General features: G+C 46.0%; 1 protein-coding gene across 10 annotated transcripts in view; it reads right to left on the reverse strand.

Annotated features, from left to right (window-relative positions):
- Positions 1-23,660, reverse strand: part of LOC127002481 (demethylmenaquinone methyltransferase-like) — a 92,038-nt gene that overhangs the window by 61,843 nt on the left and 6,535 nt on the right. Inside the window, exons 2-7 of one of the 10 annotated variants that reach the window (XM_050868483.1) lie at positions 21,408-21,537; positions 21,028-21,179; positions 18,973-19,085; positions 18,273-18,365; positions 7,087-7,199; positions 6,255-6,874 (exon numbers count right to left, since the gene is read on the reverse strand). The exons of 3 other annotated variants lie outside the window; for them this stretch is intronic. In XM_050868483.1, the coding sequence (XP_050724440.1) occupies positions 6,794-6,874; positions 7,087-7,199; positions 18,273-18,365; positions 18,973-19,085; positions 21,028-21,179; positions 21,408-21,533 (678 nt within the window). In that variant the 5' untranslated portion in view covers positions 21,534-21,537 and the 3' untranslated portion in view covers positions 6,255-6,793. Of the gene's footprint in view, positions 1-6,254; positions 6,875-7,086; positions 7,200-18,272; positions 18,366-18,972; positions 19,086-21,027; positions 21,180-21,407; positions 21,538-23,660 lie in introns of those variants that run through there. 6 more of the 10 variants (XM_050868482.1, XM_050868485.1, XM_050868480.1 and 3 more) reach the window with 6 other exon arrangements.

Here is a 23,660-nt window from a genome sequence, read left to right on the forward strand (position 1 = left end):
TGTCGGTGAGCCAATCTCTTATCCACGCGATCAGATTGGCTCCAATGCCCGCCGAGTGCAGTTTCTTAAGGAGTCGCTCGTGCGGTACCTTGTCGAAGGCTTTCTGAAAGTCCAGGTATATAACATCACTGGGGATGTGGGCATCCCAGTTCTTATATATACCTTGGAAGAAGTCTAATAAATTCGTTAGGCAGGAGCGCTTGTTTCTGAAGCCATGCTGGGTGTCGGAGATTACATTATTGTCTTCTAGAAACTTAACAAGTTTGTCTCTAATAATCTTTTCGAGTATTTTTCCTGCCACTGATGTCAAACTTATGGGCCTGTAGTTTAATGCAACGCTTTTGTCTCCTTTTTTGAAAATTGGTGTTACGTTCGCCATCTTCCAGTCTTCCGGGACCTTTTTCAATTGAACAGACTGGCTGAATATGTTAGTGAGTGGCTGAAGTATTTGTTGTTTAAGCTCTTTTAATAACCGCGGGGACAAACCGTCAGGTCCTGTTGACTTGTTCGTGTCGAGTTTATCCAAATACTCTTTCACTTCTTGGTCGCATATTGAGTCAATTTTCAGGGGCGTGATTCCCCTCGGCGGGTCAGGGTTCTCGGGCATGGTCTCGATGTTCTCGACTGTGAATACGGATGCGAAGTTACTGTTGAGGATTCTGGCCATCTGTTTACTGTCCTGAGTTGCAGCTCCAGTCTCGTCTGTCAGGGGACCAATATTGGATTTTACTATCTTTTTCGATCTGATGTATGTGAAGAATTTTTTTGAGTTTGTCTTGATGTCACGCGCTATTTGTTTTTCGTAGTTGCGTTTACTACTTCGAATAAGGGTGCGACAAGCTCTGAGGCTGTTGTGGTACTGAGTACGGGCTTCGGCCGTGTCATTCTCTTTCATTAGGTTATAATTCCTTTTTTTTAAATGTTTACCGCCCTTTTTATTTCTCTGGTCATCCACGGTGGATCTACGGCACCATTTACTCGCCTGGGATTCGTCGGCACTGTAGCCTTTTCTACTCCCAAAAGCTTATCTTTGAAGTTGTTCCACACGTTGTCGATTGTATTGTCGGTTAGGTGAAGTTGGTCCCAGGTCGCAGAGGGAAGCAGCTCACGGGCTAGGTTGAAATTTGCTTTTTTGTAGTCTGGTATCACTGACGGAATGTCTACGAGTTTGTGACTTATGTTGACATTGAAACGGATTAAGTGGTGATCGCAACCGTTAATTTTTTCACCAACTTCACAGTCGCCAATGAGGTCGGGGTCGCTTACTAATACCAGATCCAGCAGATTGTTTTCTCTTGTTGGTTGTAGAAGAAGCAAGGTGTTGACATTTTCTATTTATAAAAGAAGTTTTGGTAAGTCGGAGAATAGATTTGGCACGATTCCGGGCTGAAATGTATAGATCAAAGTTAGTGGGAGTTCGAAGGTTCTGGAACCTTTTGTGAGCTGCTTTAGAGATAGATGAGACGGAAGTGTTTCCGTCAAGGTTAAGGAGAGGAGGGAAAGAGTATAAAGTGAAATTGGTGTAGATATTTTTGGCTAGGTGACAGAAGTCACGGGAAGAATTAGATAAAGCAAGGTGTTGACATTTTCTGTTGATGAAAGAGGTTTTGGTAAGTTGGATAATAGATTTGGCACGATTCCGGGCTGAAATGTAAAGATTGTGATTAGTAGGAGTGCAAAGGCTCTGGAACCTTTTGTGAGCTGCCTGTCTATCTTTAATAGCACGAGAACAAGCATGGTTAAACCAAGGCTTTTTAGCATGAGGAGTAGAGAAAGAACGTGGAATGTATGCCTCCATTCCAGAGACAATCACCTCTGTGATGCGCTGGGCACACACAGAGGGGTCTCTCTCCTGGGAGCAGTAATCATTCAACGGGAAATCGGAAAAGTACATCCTCAGGACGTCCCACCGAGCTGAGGCAAAATGCCAGAAGCATCGCCTCTTTGGTGGGTCCAGAGGAAGAACAGGAGCGATATGACAAGATACAGAAATAAGGTCGTGATCGGAGGAGCCCAACGGAGAGAACAGTTTGACAGAGTAAGCAGACGGGTTAGAGGTAAGGAAGAGGTCTAGTATGTTGGGCGTGTCTCCAAGACGGTAGGGAATACGTGTAGGGTGCTGAACCAACTGCTCTAGGTCGTTGAGGAGAGCAAAGTTGTAGACTTATCCACCAGGCTGGTCAGTGAAAGAGGATGAAAGCCAAAGCTGGTGGTGAACATTGAAATCTCCCAAGATGGAGATTTCAGTGAAGGGAGAGTAGGTCAAGATGTGCTCCACTTTAGAGTTCAAGTAGTCAAAGAATTTTACATAGTTAGTAGAGTTGGGTGAGAGATAAACAGCACAGATGTATTTAGTAATAGTATGACAATGAAGTCTTAGCCAGATGGTGGAAAATTCAGAAGAGCCAAGGTCGTGGACACGAAAGCAAGTGATGTCTTTGCGCACGTAGATGCAACATCCAGCTTTGGATTGATATTTAGGATAGAGATAGTAGGAGGGAACAGATTAGAGATTGCTGTCAGTAGCCTCAGAGACCTGTGTTTCGGTGAGGAAGAGAAGGTGAGGTTTAGAGGAGGAGAGATGGTGGTCCACAGAATGAAAATTATGTATTCTAGATATCAGGAAAATATGAAATAGAAACATATACAAGAAGTCATTGTGGTTAATGCTGTCTATATGTTTGTCAACAAATGATGAGCGATGGACCGACGGAGTGGATCATCCGTGTCGAGCGGCCGCTGTTTCGCTGACGTCATTTTGAGGTCATTATTAACGTCGACGGATCCGTCAAAACGGAATAGTGGGAACCTCGCCTTACTCATTTCTCTCACCTCCTTCCTTTCCCTCCATCCCCTCCTTTCCTCCCTTATTTTTTCCCTCCCTCACCTTCCTTTACTTACACCCTTCTCTCCCTCTTATCACCTCCCTTACTCCTTACCTCCCTCCATCCCCTCCTTTCCTCCCTCATTCTCTCTCTCCTCCCTTTCACTCCACCCCCCTCCTTTCTCTCCCTCTCCCCTCCCTTCTCTTTCATCCTCTCTCCTCCTTTACTCTTTATCTCCCTCTCCTTCCTTTTCCTCCTCTCCTCCCTTCCCAGTTCCCACCTCTGTACTCCCTTACATTCTCTCCCTCTCCTCCCTTACTCTTTCTCAGTCACGTTGTTTTGTTTAGAAGTGAGCCGAGTACCGCCCCCCCCCCACATCCCCCCTTGACCCGCTCTATTGTTATATATTTCCAATATTTATATTTCCCTTCCTTCTGTTTCCTCTATTCCTTCTTTCTTCTTCTTTATTTTTCTGTAATTCTCTCCTTTCTCCTTTTTTCTTTGATCTTCTTACTTTTCTCCTTTATCACAATTCTCATATTACTGTTACTGTAATTATTATTATCATTATTATTATTATTATTATTATTATTATTATTATTATTATTATTATAATTATTATTATCTCTCTCTCATATAGAAGAAAAAACTATTAAAACAAACACAAAAAACACGATCTCTATCTGTGGAAAAGGATTATAATTGGTTTCATGCACTTAATTAATATTCCTTCCTTTACTGTTTTCTGTTATCATATAACGAATCTTATCATTTTATTCACTGCATGAATATTGCACACATGTTTCTTGTATTAACTGAAAGTCACACAGTATGAGCTAACCACTCTTGCAGGAAGGCTGTTACAGTTGCGGACGACTCAATTCGAGGAAGGAAGGAGAGGGGGGGGGGAGCAATTTATTATCTTCTTTATTCTTTGTTCCATATCTCATTATAGAAGGGTGTCGATCCAGTGCAGATGTAGCTAACAGATGTGGAGTAGAGGACCTGCACGGAAACAGTGCTCAGAAGGGAAAGACTCCGATGGTTTGGACATGTAAAGAGAGCAGGGGAGGATACAGTGCTGGGAGTTGTAGAGAGAATGGTAAGATAGGGTGTCCGGTGCAGATGTAGCTTACAGATGTGGAGAAGAGGACCTGGAAACAGTTTCTTTTTTCCTTTTTTACATGTGACCTAAAGCGCCGGTATGCTTTTTTTATTAGGGGCCTGATGGTGGGCCCGAGCCCGTTATGGCGCAGACAATTGTTTATAGTGGCGCAATTATTATTGGCTCATGCTGTCCCCCGGAGATCATTCTTGATTTCACTTACATAGCTTCTTCTAGAGTCCGGGTTGGTGGATAGTCTTCAGGACAGCATGTGGGTAGTCTTAGGCCCCTCGGCGGTGACTGAAAAATCCCAGGTGGTTAGCGGCGGATTCGAACCCTCATCATCATCAACCCTGCGAATGCGGGGCCGGCACGCTAACCACTCCGCCACCACCTCAGAAACATGGAAACATGGAAATGCAGGCAACATAAAGCCTATTGACTCATTACGAGATTGCCGGCTTTGGTGATTTAATCTGCTCGACAGGCACTTGGGGCCTGGGGAGCAGATGAAAGCACCTCGACATTGACGAGCAGATGAAAGCACCTCGATATTGAGGAGCAGATGAAAGCACCTTAATATTCAGTTTACTCCCGACGCAGCGAAGTGAAGGTCGATTCTATATTTGAAGGAGTTGATAGTATTCGCATTTACTACTTCTGAAGGAAGATTGTTCCAGTGACGGATGACTCGGTTTGAAAAGAAACTCCTTCCGATGGGAAAGACTCCGATGGTTTGGACATGTGAAGAGAGCAGGGGAGAATACAGTGCTGGGAGGTTTGGAGAGATTGGCACGACAAGGTGCGCAGTGCAGATGCAACTAACAGACGTGGAGTAGAGGACCTGGAAACAGTGCTCAGAAGGGAAATACTCCGATGGTTTGGACATGTGAAGGGAGCAGGGGAGGATACAGTGCTGGGAGTTGTGGAGAGATTAGCAAGACAGGGTATCTAGTGCAGCTAGATGTGGCTAACAGATGTGGAGTAGAGAACCTGGAAACAGTGCTCAGAAGGGAGACTCCTATAGTTCGGACATGTGAAAAGCAGGGGAGGATACAGTGCTGGGAGTTTTGGAGAGATTGAAAGTAAAAGGAAGGTGACCAGTTGGTAGACCTAGAAAAACGTGGAGAAGGTGTATACAGGAAGACTTGGCAGTGATGGGATTGGATGAGCATCAGGCAGAAGACAGAGCAGAATAGAGGAGACCCATAAAGCGTCCAACCGCTCAGGAAGAGTGAAAACGGACGTTAAACGAAATTATGATGATGATGATGATATCTCATAATAGAAGAAGAAAATAACAGAACTAAGAACATTAAGTGACCTTGGATACGTTCAGTTCACTCCCGACGCAGTAAAGTTACTGTCAGTGGAAATGGAGTTGATCGTATCCGCACTGACTACTTCTGCGGGGAGGCTGTTCCAGTGGCGGACGACTCGGTTCGAGGAAGGAAGTATGGAGGAGGGAGGGATGGGAGCGAGTTTTTTTTATTATTTTCGTTAATCTTTGTTCTCTCGTTCCATCTCATCCTTCCACATGCTCACTGCCACATATACTTCACTACTCTGTTACTTAACTTAAATTGCTGATCATTTCACTTGAATTTCAGATTAAATAAGTTACTTCCTCTGCATTGCGCCACGTAGGGCTACAGCAGACGCTTTTAAAATTAGGAACAGCAGACGCTTTTAAAATTAGGAGCAGCAGACGCTTTTAAAATTAGGAACAGCAGACGCATTATAAATTAGGAACAGCAGACGCATTATAAATTAGGAACAGCAGACGCATTATAAATTAGGAACAGCAGACACATTATAAATTAGGAACAGCAGACGCATTATAAATTAGGAACAGCAGATGCATTATACATTAGGAACAGCAGACCCATTATACATTAGGAACAGCAGACGCATTTAAAATTAGGATGAGTAATCACTTAAATTAACTTGAGAAACAAACAAAGATTAACATGATTCTGAGGGGAAGTAGGCACCCGTTTATTATATATATACACATGTCTGTACATCATCAAGACCCCAAGACCCAGACCAAGCATTCCTAAACGTATACTATAGTCGCAGCACACGAGTCTGAGGTCTTCGTTATCGTGTTCTGGCAACTTGCCATTACACATGCACACACACATACAGCTACATAATCAGCGACCTTATTTTTTTTTTACAACAGAGGAGTGGCCGAAAGATAGAGAAGAGCTGTGTGGGTGGAGCCCCCCACACGTGCGATGCGTACCCCATACGAGGGCGGACAAGGCCCTTGTATATGGATAGCAGCGGTGCGGGGCAGAAGAGCTGGAGGAGACGATACAGAACGCCCAACCTCGAGGAAGCTGATTTAGTGAGAGAAGATATGAGAAGTTTCCAGTTAAGATTTTGAGTTAAGGATAGACCGAGGATATTTAGTTCTGAAGAATTATAAGGTGACAGCTGAGTGTAGTTGAAGAATAGGGGATAGGTGTTTGGAAGATTGTGTCAAGTTGAAAGGTGGATAAATTGGGTTTTTGAGGCATTGAAGGACACAAAAACCCAAAGGTTCCTTTTATCCCAATCGGAGATGATAGCAAGGTCTGAGGTTAAGGATTCTGCAGCCTCAGTCTTATAAACTAAAACAGATTTTTACGACAATTTCAATAATATGATTAATACTGACAAATGTGCCCTATGCGTAGACTATCATATAACATCGTAGACGCCATGACGCCAGGTTGCCAGAGCACGATAATTCACACCTCAGTCTCGGGTGCCGCGACGAAAGCCAAGGCTGTTACACAGAGACGGACTTGGCACAGCACCACTATAACTCCTCCTCTTCATCTCTCTCCTTTCCCTTCCCTCCTCTTCCTCCTCACTCAGGCTTAGTGATGCGGAAGACGAAGACGAGACCCTCCTTGTCACATAAATAGTTTGGGACGATGCGTCGCTCCACCTGAAGGAATTATGACCATCATCATCATCAGCAGCCTCTTATATATTTACCAACTTCCGACTTCAAATATGTCTCCTGGGGCTCAATAACTAGATTCATTTATATCTATCGTTAAAATAGTGAATTCCTGATGTTTCTTGGCAATAGCTAGGTGTCAAAAAACGGTAAATACGATGATCTGAGTACGATAATCTGGCAACGGTGCTCCCTACCTTCTTCCACTTCCCGTCCGCCTCCAGCTGGTCCATGTAAGGCTCCAGCTTGTCCTTGTAGGAAGGCACGGTCTGTAGGAACTCATGGCGCATCACGATGATCACGAAGCCTCCTGGAGTGCCGGAGAGGAGGAACTCAGTTAATCATTGGGGCATACGCTAGGGGGCGCGTCGTCTAGCCCACCCTTGGGAGACCGCCTCAAGGTTTACTCCAGGCAAATATGAAGTCTCTATGTAGGCTCTTTCCCATCCTAAACGGCGCCTAAGTCCGCCCGTTTGAAAGGCCTCTCGTAAAAGTTGCTGGGATTACCATGAACTGTTTTGCGATCCTATAGTAGGAGTAGGTAGGAAGAAACCTACCGAACGGGCGTGACCTATTCTCGGTGAGGATATATGGGAAGCGAGGAGGGTGCTGAAGCCCTCCCAAGTCCTCACTAACCGTTTCCCTTTTGTCTCATCAACACCAGAGAGCAGTTCAGCATGCTCTCTAAAGACAGTTCCTCTCTCTTTCTACACCACACTACATTCACACAACACACACACCTTGAAACCTTGAACCTCCTCCTTATCAATTTCTGCAACATTCGTGGTCTTCGTTCTAATTTTCATACTGTGGAAACCATATCTCCTCCTCTAAACCTTATTTTCTCTTCCTCACCGAAACACAGGTTACTGAGGCTACTGACAGCAACTTCTACTCTGTTCCCTCCTACTATCTATATCCACGCACCTGCCCGACTATATCGTCTGCAGTTTCCAGCAGCCATTACGGGGGTCAGTCTCCATGCCATCAGTCAACCTTCCACGCGCTCCTGCCGCGGCCAATGTCTTCCAACGCAACTCCATGGGCTCCAGGTACCCCATGAGCGACGACATCCTTCGTCACCAGCTCTACGTCAGCTGAATATTCTCGGTATTGTACCTGTTCCAAATATTTTCACAAGTGCAAACTCAGCAAAATTGCATCAGAGGCACGACTCTTTTATTTATGTGTATCTAACACTGTTAATCAGTCGTAATTGTGAGATTAACGATCATTTGCATACGGTATTGATCCTTCTTGTTGTCTGTTAGCGGTAAAACTGTGATTTCCCTGCTCTAATTCAAACTTCCTCAGTGTGCCCTTGCTCCGTTTTCTCTTCGCCGTTCGGGAGAAACCCGCACTTTAAGGGCATGCTCACTTATTTCTCCTAACCAAATAACGGCTGCGTTATTGGGTCATTATTTCATATAACCATAACATTATAACATTACATTATAACCTGACATTATAACCTTAACTTTCTATTACGTCTAACGGCCACCTTGCTTACCATCCCTTCTTGTTTTTAGGGGTACGGCGCAAACTTTTAACTCAGACGCGTTACGTTAATATTTACAGCAATTAAAATATGCTCATATATTGTAACTGATTTAAGCCATAATATGAACAAAGATACTCTCGCTAAACTCGGTGACACCTTTAAACAGTTAACGAGTTCCTCAGGTAAGGAGGAAGTGGAACACGATTCAGGCACCAATGATCTTAATGTTGTAAATTTACGTTCAGGTACTCAGTATTCCTCCATTCCAAACAGGGACCCTTCACCTCCGGATTCTTCGGGATACTTAACCCCCACTCAACCGGTCACAATGCCTACCAGTCCACCCCCCCCCCTCCACCGATTCGGGTTATTCCAACTCACTCCAGTTTTCGACAGTTCTCCGGCAGCGAGTCAGATTATTCGGCGAGACAGTTCCTAGATCTATGTGAGTCTGCCATTGTAAATTCCTCCATTACGGAAGATCATGATAAAATTGCATTCATTCGGTCCGGGTTACTACCAGGCTCTCGGGCACTAAATTTGATGCTGTCCTCAGCGTTTGCTTCGGTGGACATTGGAGTAAACTATGAGATTTTTAAAAGGAATTTCATGAAAATCTTCGGAGGCGGGAGTAAACCAAGCTTCGTTAGACAGATCGCACACACGGTTGAGCCCCTCCAAAAAAAAATCCTCAACAAAGCCGATTTGGGACACCATGACTGAGGCAAATCAGCTGGCGGTTGATTGTGTCAAAAGTCTAGAAGACGCGCAATGGCTCTCAGGGGGCAGTATGCAAAAACACCAGGTGAAGACAGTCTTCGAGTTGCTTTTTTACTTATTTCATATTTCAGAGAAGAACCGCCGTTCTGCCCTTCCCTTGACCTTCAAACCGGACGGGAAGTTGGTTGACTTCGTCTCAGAGTTAGAAGTCAATGTTCAAGAACACACTCACCATCAACCTCTCGCAACTGCCGCAGCATTGCAGGCACAAAGTAAGGCATCTCTCACCTGTAGTTTTTACAAACAATCAGGACATTTCGAGAATTCTTGCTTCGCGAAACGTAGGGACTCAACACACTCAAGACAGGGATCTGATAGGAGATCAGGAGGTTACAGGGGTGGCCATCACTCATCACACAGGAACTCTAGGCCAAACCATCAGCGGAAGTCTGCCTTTTGCCATGTCCACGGGAATTGTTTTCATGATTCAGACAGTTGTTATGCAATACAAAAGGCCAAGGAGGAACAGAAGAACAAGTCCTCGGCGGACAGTAAACCACACTCCTCCTCTTCTCAGAATAAAAAGGCATGACTTTGTGACAGCCCCAAGGCGTACATCCAAGTATCCCATAAGGACGATACTAATTGGGAGCAACTTGACTCACTCACTGCCGCCTTGGGACGGACAAGCATAATTGCCCTCCCTTGCAAGGTCGGCAAAATTTCACTCACCTTAGCGGTAGACACAGGTGCAACAGTCAATGTAATCTAAGACTCCGCTTACAGGTCACTGACACGACAGGCGAGAGGGGAAAATTGGCCGCTCCAAGAGAACGACCTGAATGTGGTAGGCGTGACAGGCACCACTTTGGGAATCCTTGGGCGAGTACCACTAACAGTCAGCTTACATGAAAAGGTATGTTCCTTTCGAGATTTCTTTTATGTATCTAGCAGGTTTGCCTTACCTGTAAATGGGATCTAAGGATTAAACGCCATGAAAGACCTGCACATAACCATAAACCCTGAAAGCAACGCGATCGTTTATCAAGGACGACGCATACATGGGATGGTAAATCCATCGCCTATGTCACCTGTAATCCCGCCCTCAGAGGGGGAAAATGACCAACCCACCACAGACTCAGGGTCTCCCACCGCCCAAGTGTCACCTCTTACGGTCAAACCACACGAAAACATTACAGACTTGTGGCGGACAGTAACGGCAGTCCTAGAAGGTCCTCAAGTAGTTCCGGATCGTGCTGCAAAACTTGTTAAAATCCGGTTACCTAAAGCTCCTCCAACGGGCAGTTATGTGTGTATCGACGGAGCACCACACATACACCGGGTGACGGTGGAGGTAACTCTCGCGATAGTCAAAGAGGGAGGTATTGCAGAGGCATTGGTAATAAACACGTCAGGATCCCCTGTGTCCTTAAAACGCGGGGTTAGATTATGCCAGTGTCTAGTGTATGGGAAAAATGTAGCCCCGGAACCAGCTGCATACCCTTCAGCCCAAGTTGCAGGCATAACCTCGGCGTGTCAGGCTTCTCCCGAACAAGACACAGCTAATTTAGAGGCATTCCTAAAAGTTGCACACAATTCCGAAATTAAGCCAACTTTAGTCCGGCTGCTGGAACATTATAGGGGGGCGCTTGCTCTACCAGGCGAGCCGCTTGGAGTTACGCAGTGTGCTGAACACAATCACATTAAGTTAAAATCCAATACCAATCCTGTATATATCAATGCATACAAGCTCCCCCACAGTCAGAGGGAAGTAGTGCAGCAACTTATATCTGATATGTTAGAACAAGGTGTCATCAAAGAATCGAACTCCCCGTGGAATTCACCCTTGTTTCTGGTTCCAAAGAAAGACGGTTCTTATCGTCCTGTGATTGATTTCCGGCGTGTGAACAACGCGACCGTGGATGATCATTTTCCGTTTCCCGTTCTTAGAGATCTTCTGATGTGTCTCGGTAGAGGAAATAAAGTCTTTACGAGTCTAGATCTGGTCAGTGGCTACTGGCAACTGCCTATGGCCCCCGAGTCACGTGAAATAACGACTTTCAGCACGCCTCATGGACACTATGAGTGGACGATGATTCCGTTCGGGCTCAAAGGAGCTCCCTTGACCTTCCAAAGGACAATGAACAGTATTTTTGGTGACTTGCTGGGCAACTGTTTATGTGTATTTAGACGACATCATTATAGCAAGTAAAGACGTGCATGCACACATGGCAACACTAAAAGCAGTCCTACACAGACTTCAAGAGGTCGGATTAAAGCTCAAACTCACCAAATGTGAATTCTTAAAGCCTCGGATCAAGTTCTTGGGGCATGTCGTGGACGAATTCGGCATCCACACAGTGGACGACAAAATAAAGGCTATTGCCGAGTTCCCTCAGCCAACGTCTGCGGACAAGGTACGGTCTTTCTTGGGCGTCGCAGGTTATTACCGGCCTTTCATAATGGACTTCGCAGCACGCGCGAGTCCCCTAACCCATCTTTTAAAGAAAGACGTACCATTTCAGTGCGTCCCAGCTCAACACACGAGTTTTGAGGATTTAAAGAAAGCGCTTACACAGGCTCCGGTCCTTGTCTTTCCGGATTTCAAGGACCCCTTTCAGCTTTGTATCGACGCTTCGGCTAGTGGACTAGGAGCCGCTCTGATGCAAACAGATAAGTCCGGCAAAAAGCATGTGATAGCGTTCGCCAGTCGAGTACTTACAGCTCCGGAAAAGAACTATTCTGTTACCCACCTAGAGGCTCTTGCGATTGTGTGGGCTCTGAAGCATTTTCGTGACATAGTGATGGGGTACAAAATTGTGGTGTATACGGACCACGCGGCCATAACTGATCTTTTCAAGGGAAAAAACCTACACGGTCGTCTGGCAAGATGGTTCTTAACGATCCAAGCATACAATCCGGAGATGAAATATATCACCGGGAAAACAAATGTGGTCGCAGATGCCTTATCTCGGAATATTCCGATAGGCGCGACTACCACCCCAGAGGTCATCCACAACTTCACTTCACCTGAGCTACACATTGCTTAGCGAGACCACCCTGTGTGGAAGAGGTTAATTTACGCCCTAGAGTCGGGAGACGAATCAAACCTTCCTGAATTGCCAGTTCCCTTTTCACAATTCTTCCTATCAGAGGACAACCTCCTTTGTAGGTCATGGCCAAACAAACCGGTACCTATAGACCAACTGGTCATCCCAGACAAATACGTCCCCGTGACGCTTAAGCTGGTCTATAACACACCCATTACGGGTCACCCAGGAAGAGACAAGACGCTATCTGTCACCAGACGAAAATTCTACTGGCCCACATTACGGGTTGATGTAGAAAAACATGTCGCACATTGCGTCGTTTGTGCTAAGCACAAGGGGTCCGTCAAAGGGCCAGCACCTATATTGCAATACCCAGTACCAGAGGCGTCATGGGATGTTGTTAATATAGACTTATTACAGCTCCCCCAGAGCCAACATGGTTCGTGCTACTTATTGGTGTGCGTCGACCAGTTCTCTAGGTTTCTAGTTCTAGCGCCTCTCAAGGACAAGACAGCCACACGCGTGCCCCATGCCCTCGTGACTCACGTGTTGTGTCCACATTCGTCTCCTCGAATTCTTTTGAGTGACAATGGCAGCGAGTTTAGGAACACAGTATTGAGCGAAATATGCGCTCAGTTAAAATCACGCAATCCTTCATCACAGCTTACCACCCAGCTGCTAATGGGTTGGCGGAGAGGGCTAATAGGAAAATCTTACAGGTCCTCAGGCCTATCGTGAACGATCTCCACTATAACTGGGAGGATTGGCTATCGCACCTAGCCGCTTCCATAAATACGTCGGTAAACGACTCTACGGGGAAGTCTCCCTACTACATCTTACATGGGGTGGAGAAACGTCTTTCGTACGACTTCCTAAGAAAACCACACCAACCTTTCTACAACATTGATAAGTACGCGCAACAGCAGATGCATATGTTTTCCAAGATACACTCAGAGGTTAGGTGTACGTTAAACGCTATAAAGGTTGAAATGATGTCAAAACAACACAAACAGGCCGTCCCGGTGGAATTAAAAGAGGGTGACACAGTCATGATTAAGCAAGCGGAAAGAAGTTCAAAACTGGGGGTAAAATTTGTGGGTCCTTACCGTGTTGTTCGGAATGTCAGGGGAAATAGGTTCGAGGTTCTTGAGTCAAATAGTGGAGTTAGTCTAGAAGTTCACAGTGATCGTCTGAAAGTAATTCCCTCACCCTTGGACCTTGATATTGGTAATTCCCCCTCAGAGTCAAATGTTCAACAAGATAATCCCAACACCCATAGCTATAACTTGAGACCACGAGTTTAAATACTTCATTCCCACCACTTTCAGATCATGATGTTGCGTTTTGTGATCATCTTGTTGTACCTCGGCTCCCTGCTTGCAACGACACCCATCCACCTGAAGCCTGGCGCCCTCACGGCACACACAGGAGAGGTCTTCCTCATAGAAGATGTGCTCCTCGTAAAATATCCATATACTTCCTTGACCAACACCACAGACAATCAGGATAGTCTCAGAAAAACTACTCGGTATGGCAGACGCCATACGGGCAACGAAGACTAGGGAATCAAAGGCACCTTCTAGTACCAACTCTGAATATTTTTCAACTACTGGAGGATAGGATTATGTTCTTACGGGGAAAAGTTGATGAGGTAGACATGGATTATTGTTTTCACTCAGTTCACTCTCGGGTAAAGAGGGGGTTGCTTAACATCGTTGGGTCCGCCTCAAGTTCCTCTTCGGTACGGCAACCGACGAGGTCGTGCACGATTTGCGGGACCACTACGCTCATGTACTTTCCTTTGCTTCCCGAAATCGCAGGGTGATCAACGCCAATTGTAGAAAACTTGCGCGATTGCATACTCACATTGAGGAACTGCTAGAGCAAACAAATAAGATGGTAGAGGTTATCAACATAGTTGTCAAGCAGATCGACCAGGTGAATCAGTTTCTCCTCCTAGATCAGGCCTTGCATGTACTGGAAAACGTCATTAACTCTGTCGCAACGGCAAATCAGCAGGTTATTAGCAACATGGTAGATGCAGCGCACGGTAGAGTCACACCTGCCTTGTTCCCTCTACACGATTTGAGAACGACTATCCATATCGGGTATCAAAATTATAGTCTCAAGCCTTTATTCACCCCAGACATGAGTCAATATTTTTACCCCTTGATCGAGTCCAGCCTCACGCCCGATGCCATAATCATTCATGTTCCATTTCAGACGGCGGACGTGTTTGAGGCCCATGAAATTGTTCCATTTCCCTTTTCCGCCAAGGACAGTGTGTTAGCCCTGGACACGTACCCGTCTCTTTTCTTAATCGCGGAGGATTTCGCTCTGTATTCAACGGGTAGGTACTCACTCTTGCAATATTGCAAGGAAACGGTCTTCAGGCGATTCTATTGCTCTGCGTCTCTTTTTGCCTTCCTACCGGTCGGGGAGGAGTGTGCGAGATCGCCCTCACCCGAGGGAACGCGTCTGACGCTCTTTCCCTGTGCCCTTACAAGCAACTACCACCAACACCTGTTTTCCATAAGAACTTTCAGGGTCTGCAATATTTCTATTTTCCTCAGTCCTTCTATGTATCGGTAATCTGCCCGGAGGGTACCACTTATCAACGGGTTACTGGTCACTATGCCATAGCGGAAGCATGCTATATCCGCTCCACTAACATAACAACGTACCCGTCCCGGATCCGTCTGGTGTTCACGGCCAATATTTCCCATCGAGTGTTTCCTCTGCGGTCTCTCGATAACATTCACTTCTCCAGCATCTCTTATGTGACTAGTTCCCTTCATTCATTATCTTTCGCAAACGAAACAGAGTTTGCAGAAACCCTGGAGGAAACGCTGCCTGAATACTTGCACCTCACCTACTTGTACCCTGGAATTTTTGTGCCAATGTTTCTGATGTTCGTCAGTCTCGTCGTCATGTGCTACCTTATTAGGAGGAACTCTGTCCTGCACGATTATTTGGTTGTTCAGACGAGGCGACAGGATGCAGGGAAACCCCTGGCTAAGTAGTTTTTTTTTTTTTTTTCTCACGCAAGAAAAAAGGAAAGAAATGTGTCATTTCTCCTGCTCCTGTACCATAACATTGTACTATGTTCCCACCTTTTGTTGTTCTTCTTATTATTTTTTGGAAGCTGGATGAGCATTTCATGTTCTGTAACTATGCCACTTGTTAACTACAGATACTTGTGTCTTTATGTTTCTCCATTTAGAGATTTTTTCTATGATTTATATCGCACCCGCTGGTGTTACCTCTCATTATTTATGTCATTACTACACGAGTATTCCTGATTAGCCATTTTTTATTATACTTGTGCCATAAGCAGTCTGCTCAACATGTTCACACTATATCGGGTCCACTACTAATTAGATTTTTTGGGGGGTGTCGCGAGGTCGCGATCAGCGGTAGGTGACCGAGCAGTGTTATAGTAATTGTAGTATATCAATGTATTATTATTATTATTATTACTTATTATCACCACGGATTAGGCATGCAATATCAATGGAAAAAATCCACGATAGATAGATCACGCCACCTTGTAGGAATGTCAGCTGTCAGTGGTTACCATCTCAGTTTGTATACAAAACATTTCATCAAGCTTAGAGGTCACCTTGACATACGTGACGAATTGTAACTTCATTATTTTCCACTCTGTAACTCGTCACTCCTTCGAGAGAGCTCGCACGACACACACCTAGCGTCTCGTCTCTCTCACCCACGCTACGCTGTATCTTAGGTTAAGAATATATTTCTTCTAAGACAGCAAGAGTTTCCCTTCACGCCCGCAAGTCCCCGCAACCAAGCGTTACACCGTTACAACCTGAGGATGTACTTTTCCGATTTCCCGTGGAATGATTACTGCCTCCAGGAGAGAGACCCCTCTGTGTGTGCCCAGCGCATCTCAGAGGTGATTGTCTCTGGAATGGAGGCATACATTCCACGTTCTTTTTTTACTCCTCATACTAAAAATCCTTGGTTTAATCGTGCTTGTTCTCGTGCTATTAAAGATAGAGAGGCAGCTCACAAAAAGTTCCAGAGCCTTCGAACTCCCGCTAACTATGGCTTTTAAATTTCAGCCCGGAATTGGGCCAAATCTATTCTCTGACTTACCAAAACTGCTTTAATCAATAGAAAATGTCAACACCTTGCTTCTTCTAATTCTTCTCGTGACTTCTGGCATCTAGCCAAAAATGTCTCCTCCAATTTCACTTCTTACTCTTTCCCTCCTTTCCTTAACCCTGACGGCAGCACTGCCGTCTCATCTATCTCTAAGGCTCAAACTTTCTGTAAGAACTCCACCCTGGACGATTCTGGGCATATTCCTCCTACTCACCCCCCCCTCTGACTCCTTTATGCCCGTTATTAAGATTCTTCCAAATGATGTTTTCTATGCCCTCTCTGGCCTCAACTCTCAGAAGGCTTATGGACCTGATGGAGTCTCCTATTGTCCTTAAAAACTATGCTTCCGTGCTGACACCCTGCCTGGTCAAACTCTTTCGTCTCTGCCTATCAACATCTATCTTTCCTTCCTGCTGGAAGTATGCCTTTGTACAGCCTGTGCCTAAGAAGGGTGACCGCTCCAATCCCTCAAACTACCGCCCTATAGCTTTACTTTCATGTATATGTAAAGGTTTTGAATCAATCCTTAACCGGAAGATTCAAAAGCACCTTTCCACTTCCAACCTTCTATCTGATCGCCAGTATGGGTTCCGCAATGGACGTTCTACTGGCGATCTTCTTGCTCTCTTAACTGACTCTTGGTCATCCTCTTTTAGCCATTTCGGTGAAACTTTCTCAGTTGCGCTAGACATATCGAAAGCCTTCGATAGAGTCTGGCACAAGTCTGTGCTTTCTAAACTGCCCTCTTTCAGATTCTATCCCTCTCTCTGTTCCTTTATCTCCAGTTTCCTTTCCGGCCGTTGTATCTCTGCGGTGGTAGACGGTCACTGTTCTTCCCCTAAACCTATCAACAGTTGTGTTCCACAGGGCTCTGTCCTATCAGCCACTCTCTTCTTGTTATTCATCAATGATCTTCTTTCAATAACAAACTGTCCTGTCCACTCATACGCCGACGACTCCACTCTGCATTATTCAACTTCTTTCAATAGAAGCCCATCCCAACAGGAAGTACACGACTCCAGACTGGAGGCTGCAGAACCCTTAACCTCACACCTTGCAATCATTTCCGATTGGGGTAGAAGCAACCTTGTGTCCTTCAATGCCTCAAAAACTCAATTTCCCCACCTATCAACTCGACACAATCTTCCAAACACCTATCCGCTATTCTTCAACAACACTCAGCTGTCACCTTCTTCAACACTAAATATCCTCGGTCTATTCTTAACTCAAAATCTCAACTGGAAACTTCATATTTCCACTCTCGCTAAATCAGCTTCCTCGAGGTTGGGCGTTCTGTATCGTCTCCTCCAGTTCTTCTCCTCCGCACAGTTGCTATCTATATACAGGGGCCTTGTCCGCCCTCGTATGGAGTATGCATTTCACGTGTGGGGGGGAGGGTGCTCCACTCACACAGCTTTTCTGGACAGCGTGAAGTCTAAGGCTCTTCGTCTCATCAGCTCTACTCTTCCAACTGATAGTTTTCTATCTCTTAAATTCCGTCGCGATGTTGCCTCTCTTTTTATCTTCTATCGCTATTTTCACGCTGACTGCTCTTCTGAACTTGCTAACTGAATGCCTCCGCGGCCCTGCTGCACACGACTTTCTACTTATGCTCATCCCTATACTGTCCAAACCCCTTGTGCAAGATTTAACCAGCATCTTCACTCTTTCATCCCTCACGCTGGTAAACTCTGGAACAATCTTCCTTCATCTGTATTTCCTCCTGCCTACGACTTGAACTCATTCAAGAGGAAAATATCAGGACACCTCTCCTCCCGAAATTGACCTCTCTTTCGGCCACCTCTTTGGATTTTCTTTTTCTCAGGAGGAGCGAGTAGCGGGCTTTTTTTTATATTATTGGTTTTTTTGTGTGCCATTGAGCTGTCTCCTTTTTTGTAAAAACACTTTCACACTCACACTCACTCACTCACGCACGCACGCACGCACGCAGGCACGCAGGCACGCAGGCTCACTCACTCACCGTTCTTTGCGACGCGCACAACGTCGTCGAGGCCACTGTGTGAGATGTGACCTTCGCCCATACCGCCCGAGGTGACCACCAGGTCGTATGTGTCTGAGAGAGAGAGAGAGAGAGAGAGAGAGAGAGAGAGAGAGAGAGAGAGAGAGAGAGAGAGAGATGTAAAAGAAAAATACGTATATTAATCTTTACATATGAAACAACAACAATAACAATAATTCCACTCACACAACTCTCCTGGACAGAGTGGAGTCTAAGGCTCTTCGTCTCATCAGTTCTCCTCCTCTTACTGACAACCTTCTACCTCTTAATTAAATTCCGCCGCTATGTTGCCTCTTTTTCTATCTTATATCGATATCTTCATGATGACTGCTCTTCTGAACTTGCTAACTGCATGCCTCCCTCCCGCGGTCCCGCTGCACACGACTTTCTACTCATGCTCATCCCTATACTATCCAAAACCCTTATGCAAGAGGTAAACTCTGGAACAACCTTCCTTCGTCTGTATTTCCCCCTGTCTATGACTTGACATATTTCAAGAAGTGTATCAAGACACCTCTCCTCTCGAAATTGACCTCTATTTTGGCTACTCGTTACTTTTATATTTTATGGGAACGGCGAGTAGCAGGCATTTTTTTGTACTCTTCTTGTTGCCCTTGAACCGTGTCCTTTGATGTAAAACAAAAAAAAAAAATACTAATACCTTTGGGCACGGTGGAGTGTCCGCTGCCGATAAACTCCAGGAAGTCGTTGGTATAGATGCCAGTCTCCCGCTGCTTCATCATGCCCTCCGACGGGTCCACAGCGTCTATGTGCCTGTGGGAACGGCTGTAGTAGTTGTAGTAGTAGTAGTAGTAGAAGTTATAGCAGTAGTAGTAGTTGTTGGGAATCAGTAAATTTACCCTACCCAACAGTTAGGTCACTCGCAAAGTGAATAACACACCCGTCAGTCAATCCCAAACAAACAAGTGCTTACCAGCTTTTAGGTGGTGAAGGTATCCAACAAGCACCTCCAGACAGCCGAACAAATAATAATCCTACCGGATACGTGTAGTAAAATCTATCTGTCTCAAATAACTGCTGGGGGCACTTAGCTGAGAAGCGGGTTTCAAAAGATATTGTTGTCTCTGAAGTCTCGTTGCCGGGTGTAGTATCCCTCAGTCAGTTAATAGAAGGTACACTGCGTCCGAGTTAATGGGTGGGCTGCAGTGCCTTGGTCTTTACTTTGTGAAGGCCGGTGGTGGAGTGAGAGAAAACCAACCACGTGGGTCTGAAGCGATATTTTTTATTTCTCTCGCCAGGTGGCGTGGCTTTCCTCTCTATTTCCATAGGTTAAATTATCCTTGCTCTTTAATTTTAATTCAGCAAGAACAATTAGTTATTATTTCATGAAAGGAAACACTTCACTATTGTTATTCCTTTCATGGTAAATGTGGTTAGTCTTCAGGCAGTGAATAAGTTAATTCTGTCTCGGTTTGGGAGCCGATGACCGAAGTATTCAAGTACCATCCAATGCTTATTTGAGCTCAGACGATACTCATAGTTGGCTTGAACTCTCGGCCCGAGACTAGTTCCATAAGGGAAATAGTTAATTTGTCTAGTCCCCCGGTTAACTGGCCTAATTCCTAACATAGTATAGCCTATCGATTTTAACTTGAGCCCTTGGGCGCGACGCAGGGATTCCCTACGAGACTGCACTGGTGCCACATCACTCCATTACTCTCCTCAGAGAGGGTGTCTCTCTCTCTCTCTCTCTCTCTCTCTCTCTCTCTCTCTCTCTCTCTCTCTCTCTCTGCATGGCTGCGCAGGGCGCAAGAGTGAGATCTCCTTCATTTGTCCATTGTGGCGTAACGTTGAATGGTGCGGCCTGGCGCATGTTGCCAAGGTCCGTCAGGCGGCAACGTTGCATGAGCCACGTTGCCAAGTGATATGGAAGGTTTACTGAGTCGTTGTCTTTCCCTCTAATCCCAGGTCGAGTGCCCCAGTCTGCGGGATCTGCGTGAGCAGTACCTCTCCCGGTGTCGTGATGTACAATTTTTCCTTTCCTAATGCTGGGTGAAAAGGCGTTCACCCCTGGACATGACGTCATGGGATATCTGCAGGAGATGGGCATCCTCCATCTCTTGTAGGGTCTCTTCATAGAAAGTTCTTTGTATTTCACTAATGCATTTTTAATAAACATTTTATTATATTTTAAATTAGTGCTATATCTGAATGGACCATTTCAAAACTATCTTCCTAATAACTTTTATCACCCTTAGATTATTTTAATTATTTGCCTTCCATTTTATTACTCCGGTGCCATATGACCAAGATGTTGCGGCGCCATGAAAGAAACTCTATATCAATCAATCAATCAATCCCTCTAATCCCAAGCCATTCATAACACCACGCAGTCGTATTATGAATATATGTAAATTCCATAAATAGATAACGTACAGACTAACAGTGAGACAAAACGTCATGCCCAGGTCATCGCTAGATCTGTAAACAATGGGGGTTTCCCCGGGCCAAGTCACAGGGCTCCATTTTAAGCTAGAGTTGATGGGCTATAGTAATGCCGCTCCTGCCCGCTCCCAGTTCCCACCCAGCGGCCCTGCCTCTACACAAGCTGCTGTAATTTCCAACACATCATCTTCATCTCTTGGCGTTGGACTCGTGTTGAGGCTGAGGCACTAGCAGGCATGAGGGAGTGGACTGGAGGATATTTAAGTATGGTGACCGGACATCCCCCTGTCTGCGGCCCTGCGGCACCCACCTGAAGCCTTCCCGGTGGAGTTCGCGGCCCACGCAGCCCGTCCCAGCGGCCACGTCCAGCACCCTGGCCTTAGCTCGCCGTTCCGGGGGTACCCAACGCAGCGCCTCCTCCAGCGTGATGGCGGGGCCACGGTACCCGCCTTTCCAGATCATCTAAGGGGACGGGGAAGCGGGTGATTACAGGTGGGTACCCCAGGGGCCGCATCACTTCACTCCCGGACCTCAAGGAGTAGTCGCCGGTTTAACGCAAAATCATTCCAGCGATACCCCATGATTCTGCGTAGGCACTTGGTACCGAAGGCATCTCTCTCTCTCTCTCTCTCTCTCTCTCTCTCTCTCTCTCTCTCTCTCTCTCTCTCTCTCTCTCTCTCTCTCTCTCACCATCTCCTCGTAGTTCTCGGACCACTCGTCGTAGCCGGCCGCCATCTCCTCCGGCGTGACCCCCGGCCTGTGGACTTTCGCGATCACCCTCATTGCCACGTCGCCCCGACTGCCGCCCTCAGACATTATCCTGCAGCAGGGAAGAGACAGAAGAATCACAGGCAGGGCATGAATACAGTACAGTACAATTCCTTTATACATGCTTTATATATTTACGAAGGTAGGTACAGTTTTCTAGCCCCGCGCCGCACTCCTCGCAGATTTGCCGGCTGGCTCTCAAGCTCCGCCCACCTCCATGGCAAGTGTGGCCCGCCTCTCTCTCTCTCTCTCTCTCTCTCTCTCTCTCTCTCTGGAATGGAATAGACTAAGCAATCACATAGTTAGTGCAGCGACGGTAGCTTGGTTTGAGTAGACTGGATAGCTACATGGACGAGGATGACAGGTGATAGTGAGGTGTGGGTGCAGTAAGGCTCTCCGGCTTATTGCACGGCCAGCTGAAGTTGCTCACTCTCTCTCTCTCTCTCTCTCTCTCTCTCTCTCTCTCTCTCTCTCTCTCTCTCTCTGTGTGTGTGTGTGTGTGTGTGTGAGAGAGAGAGAGAGAGAGAGAGAGAGAGAGAGAGAGAGAGAGACTCGTGATCAGGGTGTTATGAATGAACTACACACACACACACACACACACACACACACACACACACACACACTGCCAGGCTTCACGGTCTGACAGGGCAGCAGTTTGAGCCCGCTCAGGCCGGATTCTTTCCGTTGACTAGGAGTGGTTACTATCCCCCCTTGAGCAAAGGGGATGGGGTGTGTGGTGTGTGAGGTCCTGGCAGTACCCATAGATCGACGATAAAGAGCACTTGCTCATGTCGGGAGGGTACCTGCTGCTGGCGATTACGAGACCAACGCGTGATCAGGTCGTGGTGAATTACACACACACACACACACACACACACACACACACACACACACACACTTTACACGTGGCAATTCCTGGCCGGCAATACACCCGCGACGATCTAGCGGCTAGACCGGCTGGGTGCTCTCGGGAGAAAGTACCTTCACACGTGGGAGGAGCCGCCGGGAGCATCAAGACGTAAACTGCTAGTAAATGCAAGGGCATGAATTCACCCCAGACACCCCAAAAGGCTACTACCATATCTTAAAACCACAATGAGTTTGGTCCATCAGCCTAATATTGTAGAAATACTTTAAGTAAACGAGTTTTATCATAAGTAGTATTGATTGATTGATTGATTGTTTATTGTTGCATTTAACAACAAAGGAGAAGGGAGGAACATGCCATCCCAACCCCCAGGCATTACATAGTGTGATTATATAATACACGAAAATAACCGTTCCTTATACCTCCTTCGATATCTCGCAAAGAGATAAACATTTCCCGCAATGTTGCTGCCACTCTCTCAAAAGTTGTTTTGCGCAGACTCTGCTTCTTGTAGAGCTTATCTTGTGGGTCCCACAAGTGTCGATGCTGTCTCACTTCCTCTAGCAATGCCACCTCGGCCTCCCGGCTCCAAATATTGTTATCTGCATCTGTCATTTCTTGTTTTATTGGCGCCGACATGTTGTTTACCCGGCCGCCAGGCGGCAATACAAGACGGACACGCTCAGCTGCAGAGAACTTGCCGCGAGAAGAGCTCCCAGACCCAGACCCAGACCAAAAATGCTGCCGCGCCTGTATTGCCAGCCGCGAATTGCCAAGTGTAAAGCCGCCTTTAGAGGTGAGGTTCGTGATTTAAATGAGAAGAGATCGCAAGAAGAGAAGAGGGAGTTTTTTTGGAGAGTAATGGATATGAAAGTGAGAAAGTAGTTCATAGGGTCGAGAGGAAGAAGGGAATAAAACTAACAGAAAAGGAGAAAGGGTGGAAAGTGACATATACGAATATTAATGGAATACTTTCATCGTAGATAGAATTAACGACTATTTGAGAGACAAAGAACCTGATATTGTGGGGCTGACGGAAACTAAGTTGTGACTCAATTGAGGTGGTGGGGATTGGAGAAGGTGCAAACAACATATGGAGGAGAGACAGAAAGATAAAACAGGGAGGAGGTGTGATGTTAATGGTTAAAAAAGGCATTAGGGTGGAGGTGGTAATTGAGGGTGAAGGCTTGACAGAGGTGTTGAAAGTGAAAACTGTGGGTGCTGAAGGAAGAAGGAGGCATTATGTAGGGTATGTGCCCCCATGAACAAGCGTATGGGGTTGCGAGAATATAAACAAATGATACAAG

The sequence above is a fragment of the Eriocheir sinensis genome, chromosome 23 (assembly GCF_024679095.1).
Source record: "Eriocheir sinensis breed Jianghai 21 chromosome 23, ASM2467909v1, whole genome shotgun sequence".
Lineage (NCBI taxonomy): Eukaryota > Metazoa > Arthropoda > Malacostraca > Decapoda > Varunidae > Eriocheir > Eriocheir sinensis.